Source organism: Barbus barbus (assembly GCF_936440315.1).
Source record: "Barbus barbus genome assembly, chromosome: 1".
In the NCBI taxonomy this organism is placed as follows: Eukaryota; Metazoa; Chordata; class Actinopteri; order Cypriniformes; family Cyprinidae; genus Barbus; species Barbus barbus.
The window spans coordinates 38,266,904-38,280,271 of NC_136729.1; the positions used below are offsets into that span (position 1 = coordinate 38,266,904).

The following is a 13,368-nucleotide window of genomic DNA, read 5'->3' on the forward strand; positions in this document are numbered from 1 at the left end:
TAACCCAAACGTGTTATGGGGAGGTGCGCTAATACTTTTCTAAGTGAGCCGATTTTTGTCTGCCAGATGTTATAGCAGGTGAAAAAAATACTTGAGAGGGACCTGAGCCATACCTACACCACTGAAAAAATCCAGCATACAACAGTATGAATTCCATGTTGGTCCAAGCTGGTTTATGTTGGTAGTGCTAGACCAGAGAAGCAATGCTTTTATCAAGAAAAATGGAGCTGGTGAAACTGATTCACCAGCACAGACTTTCTGGTGAAGTTGGTTGACCAAGACAGTCCTGCTGGTTTGAGAGTGAGTAGGCCAGTTGTCTGTATGTAAGCAGCGTTGTGTAGACAAGTATTTATTTTGCCTGTGTATTTCTACATTTAATACATTAATGATGTACAGTGGGAAAAATAGAATAAAACATACATTAGTTGTGGTATTATATTATATTATTAATCAATGTCATCTGAAATTAAAATTGAATATTTAATAAGGATGTAATGTTTAATAATACAATTTAATAAAGAAAAAATAAAACTGGCAAAACATACATCAGTTGATTCAAGAGTCAAAATAAACATCAGCAGTGTTACTTTTTGTCGAACAAGACGTGAGATGTGCGGATCCAAGTGCAAGCTTTTATTTATAAACATAGTCAATAAACAGGCAGGGTCAAACAACGGCAAACAGATATGGTAGGGGCAAGACATAGAGCAATCCTAGGGCTAGCGAGAGTCGACGATCGGCGAACAATATCCAACAGGGCAAGGCAGAGAGATAATCCAGGTACACGAGCAGTAGTCCAAGAGAGGTGCAAACAGAGTCCAAACGGTAAGGCAAAGAGTAAATCCAGGAAACACGGGTGTGGTGAGTGGGGCGGGGTCGAGAGCCGTGGGAACGGAGCGAGGCCGGTGGAGTTAATGATAATGAGCGACACCTGCGACACTCACTGGTCTCGAGCCCCACGGAGGAGCTCCGGAAGGATAAAAGGAGGAGTGATGACAGTGGACAGTGGTGCTGGAGCGATGGAACAACAGGTGGGACGGAAGACTCACTGCCGTGCTCCTGGGTCGAGGAGGGGGTCTGCCGTCCGAGAGGGAGCGGAGGAGTCGGCGCCATTCGCCGAGTGGCCGTAGCCTGCTGCCATCTGCCATGTTGGGGAGGAGCAGGGAATGGGGGACTTGCTGCCGGCTGCCCTCGACCGGAGGAGCCATCGCCGTCCGCCAGGAGGCGGAGCGTCGAGCCGTCCACCAAAGAAGTCCAGTACCATCGCATGGCACCGCGAGTGAGAGCCTCTCAGCTGGTTGAGGACTAACCAGCAGTGTGTCCGGGAACCGGACCGAATTTTTTTCCTCTCTCCCCTCTCTCGTCTCTGTCACTCCTCATCCTTCCGTCTCCTTTTCTCTCGCCTCGTCTGTCCGTACCCCCAGGTACGCCGTGGCCGCCCTGACGGGTCCCCCCCAGGAGGGGGGTGGAGTAGAGCGCAGTCTCGAGGGTACCCCCCGGCCTGCGAGGGGCGATGGGGGTATGTGGTGAGTGGGGCGGGGCCGAGAGCCATGGGAAAGGAGCGAGGCCGGTGGAGTTAATGATAATGAGCGACACCTGCGACACTCACCGGTCTCGAGTCCCACGGAGGAGCTCCGGAAGGATAAAAGGAGGAGTGATGACAGTGGAAGACGAGAGAGGACCAGGCCTGGATTTTATTTTGTGTTTTGTGTGCGGCAGTCGTCCGTGAGGGGCTGCCGCTTTACTTTTGTGTTTGTTTATTTTTGATTATTAAATCTTTGAATGTTTGCCGGTTCCCGCCTCCTTCTTCCCGACCTACGAACTTTGTTACAACGGGAAAGAATCAAAACACTAGAAAAACACACAAGGCAAGACTATGACAACAAAGAGGGTTCCGTATCGAAGCTAAAACTAGGAGAGTTATAAATGCAGAACAATACTGGAACTAAACAGAAAAACACAGAATGGCTTGGTAAGGAAGCTAACACTAGGGGAGTGATAATCACAATACAATACTCGGCAGAGAGGAAGAGGAAGTCCATGGTTTATGTAGGGTGTGTGATCAGTGCAATCAGCTGTGTGTCGTCAGTGCAATAGATGATGGGAATTGTAGTCTGAGGTGGCGTGCAACAGTTGGTGCAAGAGTCCATGTGGTGAGCGAGTGAAGTATAAAAGTATGAATTTTATGACTTTTATCTTGTATTTATTCTTGTTTTCCCACATTGTTTTTCACTGATTAGCAGGTCATTTCTGATTTTTATTGATCACAGAATAATTTGGCCCAAGAGCTCATGACCGAGCAGGGTATACAATTAGTTGTGCATGGTTATGTGTGTCGCTGTGGGGTGTGATTCACTTTTGAGACGCGCGGCTAAAATAAAATGTTCAAGGGCCTAGTTATATTCCATTGGTAATGCCCATGCTTTGTTAGAAAGCAAAAGATTGCATTTAGCTGCATGCCAGGAACCAGGCAGAGATGATTGAGCCAAAATGCATTTGATTGAAGAACCTTTGTGAACCTCAGGGACAGTTGCTCTCTTGATATGATTATTTCTGTGTTTACATTCTAATTATGATTTTTGAACCGATGTGATGACACCAGCTACCATTGGCCAATAAAATCCAAATCCCTAGTTTTTAAACTGCTTCCTATGTATCCCACCCATTCCAAACTGTTTTCCATTATGCTTTGTAAAGTAGCAGGGGATGCTGCAGAGAGCACATACTGGACAAATGTCCAGTTCATCACAGCGCTTTGTATTTTTGTTATTAATTTTTTTCACATATCATATTGAATTTTTACAATTGGTCCATAATCACATTTAGAGATCTTATGAAATATAAATATTTAAATCATGGTGCACAGCGAAAAAAACATGCACAGTGTCATGGAAATGTGTTACACCACATTGCATCACATGCAATAACTGCAGAAACTTGGAAATTATTAAGTGAGTAGTAGTAGATGAATTTGCATAAATTTGCATATATATAAGTATCTGCTGATCATTATTCTCGCTAGATAGTCTTCGACTTAAAGGTCCTGACGCCTATGGCCCACTTCTGAGGGCGGGCCCCTCTGGGGAAGAGCGGTGTACACCTCATCATACGATGCCCGTCTCTCCTCAGTGCCCCCAGGAGATCAGTCTGTCAACCCTTTCACCCCTGGTGCTTCAAGGCACAGCAGTTTCCAGTGAGCACATCTCTCAGCAACCGCCCGGAAACGTAGTGGTCCTGAGAGGCTCGCTACCTCCAAGGAGGTCAAGGAGCCGTTTGTCTCCTGTTAGTAGCCCCGTTCTGGCCGCGCCAGCCATGGTTTGCAGACCTGGTAGGCCTACCCGAAGACTCTCCATGGGAGATTCCCATCCGGCGGGATCTCCTCTCTCCGGCGGGGGTACCATCTTTTCACCCCTGTCCAGAGTTGTGGAAACTGTGGGTGTGGCCCCTGTGGGGGTGCAACTCATAGCTTCCGGTCTCCTTGAAGTGGATTGTGTTCTCTTCATGGTGCGGAAATTGTCAGATGGTCCCAGTTAACTGCATGGTTGGTTCAGTTCTGGAGTTCCTACAGGAACGATTCTCCACAGGTTTGACCCCCTCCACCTTTAGAGTGTTCGTGGCAGCCATAGCTGCTTACCATGTCCCTTTGGGTGGTCAGTCATTGGGGGCAAAACCCATCGGTACATGTTTATTTCGTTCTGTATGGCCAGGAGAAGTATGGTACCGCTCCAGACTCTCAGGTGCATCTGTCTTAGGCCACCACACACCAAGCCGACTTCAAAGAACTAGCGGCGACGAAAGCCGACGGTGTTGTCGCCTCGCATCGGCAGTGTCGGACAAAAAAGCTGCACGTGAACACACCGCACAGACTTCAGCCAACTGCAAACTGAACACGTGTGTTCTGCACCTGCGTGAGAGGAGTTAGCTGTCTATATCAGCAGCTATCAATAGTAAATATTCGTTACTCAAATGGAGAAACCGAAACAAAGATATAAGAGCTAAAAGCAGATATACGAAACGTAAACGAAGCAGCGCTTGCTTACCATTTTGAATATCAGTAACGTTCATAACTTTCATTATTTTAAGCAGCTCATGTTGTTATGAAAACATTTTCATATTGGAATGCTTGGGCAAGATCATGTCACATCAAAACAACCTTTTGTCAGTGCTGCCTTCATTTACTTGCCAGTTTTCATCACTTTCGCTTTAATTCTCAGAGCGTGGGGACACAGGGGCGTTCCCAAAGCGTTTTCCGACGCAGCGTCTCGTTCCCTCGAGGAACCATGGTTGCATACTTAACCTGGTACGTTCTTGGTTATCTGAAAGCTAAAGAAAACATTAAAGAAATGTTCAATTATATCATTTTGCACACATTACAGGAACGTTACTTTACGTTTGGAACATTGACAAGTAGTAAATAGCAATGTTTATAAAAACATAGATTGCTGTCCCTCTAATATACTGTATTTTAGAAAACCATTCTATGAGCAGTACATAAATAACAATTTTTATAATATTTTGATAACGTTATTAAACCAGATTATATTTAATGAATATTTAATTCGTGTTGCTGGAAGAATTTTGTTCATAACTTAGTAGACTGGTATGGATAGGGTTAGAATAAGTTGACTTTATTTGAAAAGTCACTTATAGTCAGTAGAATGTCTTTTGGGAGACTATCACAATAAAGAGTTGGCAGATATTAAGCAGACAGTCTACTAATACTCCATTGAGAGTTAGTTGACATATACATGCAGCGTTACTTATTGTCAACAGAGTGTTCAAAAGGGACCATCATTTTTTTCAATGAGGTTTTCCTGGGTTGCAACATTTTAGTCAAAAACGGATTATGCATACAGTTAAGCCATCTATTGCCAAATCTGTCCATGAGTAAAGCAAGGTTTGTGTGAGGTTGCTATTAGGCCTGGCAAGGATTTATGCATGTGTGTGAGCGTGTGTGTGTAAAAAAAACCTAACAGATGGCATCACTAGTGTAATCTATGAGTCACCCCTGTCTGCCTGACACACTCGAAAACACTCAAATACGTACAAATACACTCCCACTCTTGACACACACACACACACACACACACACACACACACACACACAGACAGACTATACAGATCTGTCACCTCTGCTCTCTAAATCCTGATGTCACATAAAATGATGCTATTATTCACCATAATATATTTAGTTTGATGAAACTCATTTGATGAATCATTAGGGATCCACTAATAACATTTTTTACAGATCAAGTTCTAATAACAATGCTTTCTTTTTTGGTACTGACATTTGTATTATAGTGCTGTCAAACGATTCATTGCAATTAATCGCATCCAAAATAAAAGTTTTTATTTACATAATATATGTGTGTGTACTGTGTATATTTATTATGTATATATAAATACACACACATGCATGTATATATTTAAAAATGTTGTTTATATTTTATATATATATATATATATATAAATTATATTAAAATAAACATATACATGTACATATTTAAAATATTTTCAAAATATATACTGCATGTGTGTGTATTTATATTCATAATAAATCTATAGTAGACACACATAAAACTTTTATTTTGGATGTGATTAATCACAACTAATCGTTTGACAGCACTAATTTTTAATAACTCCAATTTGAACTACAATAATACCAATTTTCATGTAGTACAGTGTGAATTTGAAGACACTAAATAAACACTAATGTTATATACTTTTTCAGTTTCTGCATTTTATTTTATTTATTATTAAGTTTTATTTAATGTTTTTTTTATTATTATTAATTTCATTTATGATTATGGCAGACACTTTTTATTCTTTTTATTCATGTACTCCCTCAAAACATTTTGGTTTTGATAGTGCCATGCTCTATTGTTTGAGCTACAGGAATATCCTCTAATTTAAAAACTCATGCAAGGCATCTGGATTTTTCCAGCTCGAGACCATTGCTAAACTAAAATACTTCACCTTGTTTAAGGACTTGTTTAATTTCATGCTTTTTTTTCTCCCAGTCTGATTTTGTACTTGGAAATTTGTCAAAGAGCCTTGCTTAAAGTTCAGAAAAATGTGATTGTATGTGTGGGGCAAAATGTTTAGTAATACTAGTGTGTCTTGCTATGTGTTTGTGTAGCTTATACCCAGACGCAATGGAAAGCACTGTCATTGTTGCTGTCTCTACTAATGCAGGTGTTTTCTGCATTAAAAAAATCACAATCCTGCTTTGATAATATTTGTTGTTTGATGGTTGTACTTGGAACATTTGTGCACTACTAAAGACAATCTTTTAAATTCTAAATGATATCCTTAAGCAGTAAGTACATTATGACTGGAAAGGTAACAGAAGACTCTTGGGAACTGTTGAAACACTTTAAAATTTATTTTAAAATTGAGGTTGGAGATAACAGCTCTAGAGAACAAATAACCAGCAGATGGCGCCACGTTAAAGTATTTACAGAGGAACAACTAAATAGCCAGTGCTCTAATCTGCACTGCTACTCTGAGTTACTGTATATTCATGTCCTTAACATAAAACACTTCCATATGAACATAGTAATAAGGATTAATGGTCTGTTTGTTACTGTTGGAAATGTGCTTATGTGTAACACTATTAGTTGTGCACCAACATTTACTGACGACACTCATATATTTGGAAAATGATCAGTAATAGCTGAGCCAGTGGTGTTGTGTTATAAGGCTAGTTGGTATTTTCTTATTTACTTTGTAAAATAAATTTAGTTTTAAAGAGGAGATCAGAGAGCAAGTTTCAATACCTTTTACTTAGTTTCTGTTTCTATTGTTGTATATAAGGGATAACACTTAATGTGAGGCTAGTTGTAACATGCATGATTTAAAAGTTTACATGGTAGCATGCCTAAGCTTAATTATTTACCACATTGTTTGCCATATCCTTACTAGACAGAAAAAAAAATCATAATGCACTAGTAAACTATTAAGTGTAGTGTTTCAGTACTTCTCAGGAGTATACCTTTTCAGTGTACTTTAAGAGTAAAAGTAGTAGCCTAAACTTTAAGTACAGTTTACATCTAATTCTTTCTTTGGTCTTTCAGCCATATTACAAGTGCACTGCTAGTTTAATAGTTTTCTTTAAGTGAACTTTACACCATACTTATAGTTTACTATTTATATACAGTTTTTTGCTATTTAAGTTTGCACTGAAAAAACAACAACTATGTATTCAGTAAAAAATAAAATAAAATTCACAAGCCAATAACAATGACAGCATTTTACATAAAATATTTGTATTCAATTTTTATTCAATTGCTTATGGATATTTTTATTGAACACAGATTGGGCTGCTTCACAGCAAGAAGGTCCCAGTTTGAGTCCTGGCTGAGCAAGGAGGAGTCTGCATGTTCTTTCCATGTTGGTGTGGGTTTTCTTCAGGTGCTCCATTTTCAGTATCCAAAGATATACAGGAGGGGCGAATTGGAGATGACAAATGATCTGCATATACTTGTATTTTTCGTGAAGTATTCTCACAGACATGTGCCACTGTTAGCACTATGCTGTTAGCAATGTATTTCACATAGCTAACTTGTACTTATTCTGTTTACTGCACCATGAGACCTGAAAGTCAGACTGGGGAAAATCTGAATGTTTAGATATTAATATTTAAAGAATTCCACAGCATTCTTACCCACTCACCTATTTGTCTTCCTTTCTGGGATAGTTTTTTGTAGGGGGGGCGGTTGTGGTGTGTTTTGTTAAGTTAGGGTTAGTGTGTGTGTGTGTGTGTGTGTGTGGCATGTGAAAGTTCCAGAAAATGTAAATAAGTTATCAGCAATCATACAAAATGCATGTTATTTTTTATTTAGTACTGAGTAAAATATTTTACATAAAATAAGTTTACATATAGTCCACAAGACCAAAAAATAGCTGAAATTATTAAAATAACCCCCTTCAAAAGTTTGGGAGCCCTTGGTTCTTAATACTGTGTGTGGTTACCTGGATGATCTACGATTGTTTTTTTTTTGTGATGGTTGTTCATGATTCCCTTGTTTGTTCTGAACAGTTAAAATGAGCACTGTTCTTCAGAAAAATCCACCACGTCCTGCGGAATCTTCCGTTTTCCAGCAGTGACTGTATGATTTTGAGATCCATCTTTTCACACTGATGACAATTGAGGGACTTAAACACAACTATTAAAATAGGTTCAAACATTCACTGATGCTCCAGAAGGAAACACAATGCATTAAGAGGGTAAAAACGTTTTGAATTTGAAGATCAGGGTAAATTGTACTTAACCGGAAAACATTCAAGTATCTTCTGTTGCTTCCGAAGGGCAGTACTAAATGGAAAAAAAAGATATTTCAACAAAATAAGAAACATGTGGACATCATCCTGTTCGAAAGTTTCTGCAAGGGGTTCCCAAACTTTCACATTCCACTGTATATATATACAGTCATGGCCAAAAATATCGGCACCCTTGGTAAATATGATCAAAGAAGGCTGTGAAAATTAATCTGCATTAATTCCCACCATTTTAAATTCTTATTATCCAATGAAAGGTTAGATTGTTGTGATTTTTTTAAATAAAAGATCAAAAGGATTAACAATGCAGATTCATTTTCACAGCCTTCTTTGATCATATTTACCAAAGGTGCTGATATTTTTGGCCATGATTGTATGTATATATATATATATATATATATATGTGTGTGTGTATATAATAAGTTAATAATTGTCTTTTATTATCAAAACATTGTTTTTTTTTTTTAAGAAATACATTGTACAATAAATTAGTGTACAAAATTCAAAATGGCCATGTATTGTGTTAGTGTTACAATTCACCTGATAGAAAGATTATATCATAGCCATAGCATATAGTCTTGATAATAATAATCAATAATAAACAATAATAATAATAATATGTACTGCATATTGTTATTATTTTTGTTTTAGTCATACCCTCAGAAGCCAATGGGACATAATGTAAATGCATGTATCTCCTATTATGTTTATATAAAAAAAACAACAGAATGCAATTTTATTGATTCCTTTTTTTTTTAAAGTTTCTCTTGTTTTTTTGCCAGAATTTTGCCATTGTTTCATTGTACAGTAACCAGGAATACAAGTATATGGATTTGAAAAAGGCTCAGTGAAAGAAAGCAGCATCTATGCGTGTATAAATCAGCTAGTATTACCACACAGAGGCGGACTGCACCAATTCCTCTTTTGACGGGTGGGAGGGAGATAGGAATGCCGAGGGGATGGGAATTGCAGAAGACCGAGAGGTGTCTTTAATCTTTTATCTCCCCCTCCTGTTTTTCTCGCATGGCTGCACCCATTTTCTTGTCTTCAGCAACAGTGAGCGATACAGTACAGTAGCCACACCCTTCTATCCCAACCACCCTGCCCAGAGACCCCTGAAAAAATGTGATTGGTCAGGAAGGCATGTTGTCTAATGACTGATTGTGCCACAATCCAAAGCTAAGCGACTAACGGCAGCTTGAGGACCCATGGGGGGATGGGTCTGCCCTATTTCCCTCTCCCTGTTTACCTCTGATTATTTTATGTAAGCTCATATAGTTCCCCCACCCCTTTTATAGCGCTCTCTCTCTCTCTCTCTCTCTCTCTCTCTCTCCGTTACACATACACTCACACCTTAAATGTAGTTTCCCGGAGAGCGGGAGAAGGAGGATGCTGCTTGCTACTGCTTTTCTATTTAGACCTGTCGTGGGAGGAGTTGAGCGTCACTGCTTCTCTCTGTTATCCTTTTTCTTTCTCTCTACCTCCCTGCGTACTTCCAGAGCTGTGACAGTGGGTGCTACTCGTCTGCCCTTGGGCTTGAAAGTCACCTAAGACCTGTTTCTTCATTGATAACATCATTCCTCCTTTGATTTCTGCTTATTGCTACTGATATTGAGGGACTGTTGCTATGGCGCATGCTGCAGCGAGCATCAAAAAGGCCCGAGTGGAGATGGAACAGGCTCCTGATTTGAAAGCGCTGGAGAAAGCCCGTGAGAAAAGAAGGCGCTCGCGTGAAAGAGCCGAGCGCAGGTGTAAGGTAATGCAGGCGTCGGCATTTTCCATCTCACCCTACTTCCACCAGAGCACTGGGGACATGGGCCCTCAAAAAAACTCCTCCACCCTTTCATCCAACCATCCATCAACCATCCATCAGCATTCAAGTCTGGCTCAAGATGCACCTGCCTGAGAAAGAAGAACACAAGCATTACATCAGGCTACGAGAATGCACTCTTATTTATTTATTTTTGTTTATTTATTATTTAATTTTAGTCCACTACAGTTATCATCTTTCAGATCTTTTTTTACCTTTTCAGGGTGATGTTACACCCAAACCACAATGTGTGATTATCTTTTATATTTATTAACACTTGTAGTTCCTGCATCAGAAATATGTATGTCCTTATATTTCATATCTTTCACATCCTCTCAATCTGCACTCATACTTTTCTGGCATTCTAATTCACGGCATCCAGTAATAATCATTGCCTATTTTTGATGCGGCACATGTCCATGACACATTTCTTTATGTTTTTGCGTCTTTCCAGTATCCATACCATGCTGTGTTGTTGTGTGAGAAACCAAAAGGATTTATCTGCATGTAGCAAAGAGAAATTAAGTACATGTCTTAGTCCTGTAGTGAGAGCTGCAGTCTAATAGCGCAGACTTGGCACTCAGAAGCAATGTGTGTTTGGGTGTATCCATCATGCATTCTGAATATGGTAGCACAGAGGAGTGTCTGTTTATGCATCTTTGTGTGAGTGTTTGAGTGTATTTGACACTGTCTTTAAATAATTACTGGCCCTTTAATTTTTATGCTGAGATTTTTATGCTGTAAAACATGGCCACTTTTATCAATAACAACCTAGCATATACAAAACAAAAATTATAAGCAGTGGGCAAGCTTTATGTCCAGGACTTCTGTTGATGTTAGGACCAGCTATACATTTTCTATTACATGGTTGTAATCCTTGAAATGTTTTGCGAGCAAACCTCTACTGTACAGGACATCAGTCTTAATGAAATATAGCAATAGTAATTGGTCTATGAACAAACTGCATCATAAACAAGTCAGACAAGTCGTAAAAAGGATTAGTGGTGTTTTTTTGAGCAATTGCAATCAGCATAATCGATTATACAATACTTCACAGTGCTGAGGAAAGTGAAATGGTGTGAAACACTCTGTAGTTTTTGCTTGATGTTGCTCAGAATGAAATGCAGGGTTTTAAATTAACATCCGTCTACACAATGATGAAAACAAATACTCCCAACCTTAACCTTATAGCACTGGTACAGGGGCGTAGCCATCATTTCAAAAGTGGGGGGGACGGAATGTCTAGTGTTATACCTGTTTTTTTTTCAGTTAACCCTTGTCTAATTGACAGGTTTTATTTTTAATCATACCTTGTTGCTTAATATGCTTTATGATTATATTATTATATATGATTATAAAACAGAAGAAAAGAAAGAGAGAAAAAAGAAAAAGAAAGAAAGAAACACAACAGCTTGTCACTGGGACAGTACCCTTAAAAGGACATCTTTGTACCTTATTTATCCCCAAAAGTTTTGTAGTTGTACATTAGATTCAAGATTTTTATTCGTCTCACACACCATTATACAGAGTATAACCAGCAGTGAAATATAAGTCAAACGGTACAAAAGTCATTACGGTACATATTGGTATTCAAAGGTACTAATGTGCACCTTTTTGAGTATAAGTTACAAAGATGTCCTTATAAGGGTGCTATTGTTTACATATTTCAGATTGTATTTTTTTGTGTGTGTTGTATGTACAGTACGTGGCACACAGTAATGGATACTTGCACATTCACATACTACTTTATTCTGTTCTGTTCTATTATACATTAGTCTGATTAGTCAAAATAAATATTTGTTAAAAGAAATATGTAAAAAAATATCTTATCATAGACAATGCTGTAAATAATCTTTACCTCTGAAGCTTCACTGAAACTTTCTGCCTCATTCACTCTCAGCTGTGAATTCACTTCTGCCTCCGTCTACAGCAAAGAAAGTAGTGTTTGAAACGTACATACAGGGAATAGTGACATACAGAAGAAAATAACTAATTAAGTACACTGCTGGACAATAACCAATCATTTTTATCCTAAATTATTTTTTAACACTTTAGAATGATAAACACATATTCACTATTAACTATGACTTTTGCCTCAATAAACTCTTCATTTACTGCTTATTAATAGCTTCTAAGGTAGTCGTTGTAGTTGTTGAGTTTAGGTATTAGGTAGGATTATGGGATGCAGAATATGGTCACAAAGAATACAGAATTAATATGTGCTTAAGTACTAATAAACAACCAATATGCAAGCTAATAATTACCTACTGTAGTTAAAAATGATAGCTGAGAAGTTGTTCATCATACTAATGTTATTGTTTATTTTTCTATATTTGACTAATTATTTTCTATGATTGGTCCATATATAATCCTACAAACGCTTGTGTATTAATAGATTTTATACAATATAAAAACAGCCAGGTGTTAAAAACCACTCTTATCAGTTCTTCTCACCTGTGAAGTTTGTTTTTCTTGTGTGTCGTCCTGATTCTGCTCTAACAAACCTAGGCTGACTGTTTCTTGTTCATTCTTGGCAACACATAAAAACGTCAAATGAGTGCAATAATGACAGAGCACCCCTAAATTAAGATCGGTCCTATATCCGATCGTCAGTGCTTGCATACTTGATTGAAATAACGTTACATCATGTAGATTTGTAGACATCATGTGTCACAATGCTGCAAACGCTGTAAAATCTCAGTTCAACATTATCTTTATTCTAATCTGAAGGGTTCTGATAACATACATACGTGTTAAAATAAAAGACGTTACAAAAGAGTTACGGAAAAATACACTGAAAATAAATAAGTGCATGTTTGTCCAGGCAGCTTTTTTCCCCTCCATATAATGAACATCAAAACTGGCTAATTATTCAACAAGAGCAATAGGCAGAGTCACTGAACACCGTGCGACACTATTCGGATCCCACATGACAACTTACGCTGCTTGACTTCTTCGTAAAAAAGGATTGAAGAGTTTTTTGTCGCTTTGAACTCATCTCGACCTCTAATGAATGATAGATTCAGCGCGGGACCGCGGGCGCGAGCCTGGATATGTCGTGACGTCACAAACTGAGTGACTGATTGCCATGGAAACGTAACGTCATGTATAAATTATCTCGTCTTTTTGAATTTTAAATCATTCTGCATTTATATACATTGCTCCATTAAAACCTCAACATGTCGAGAACACAACTGTCCAATGAAAAAGTGCGGGGGACGACTTTACTTTTTATAAAAAGTGGGGGGGACACGTCCCCCGCGTCCCCCGCGTAATCT

The 13,368-nt window shown here is 38.7% G+C and overlaps 1 protein-coding gene across 2 annotated transcripts in view; it reads left to right on the forward strand.

Annotated features, from left to right (window-relative positions):
- Nucleotides 1–13,368, forward strand: part of LOC306871915 (uncharacterized protein) — a 160,301-nt gene that overhangs the window by 44,216 nt on the left and 102,717 nt on the right. Inside the window, exon 1 of one of the 2 annotated variants that reach the window (XM_079420168.1) lies at nt 9,768–10,036. The exons of the other annotated variant lie outside the window; for it this stretch is intronic. Coding sequence (XP_079276294.1) covers nt 9,908–10,036 — 129 coding nt within the window. The 5' untranslated portion in view covers nt 9,768–9,907. Of the gene's footprint in view, nt 1–9,767; nt 10,037–13,368 lie in introns of those variants that run through there. 2 annotated transcript variants of the gene reach the window in all.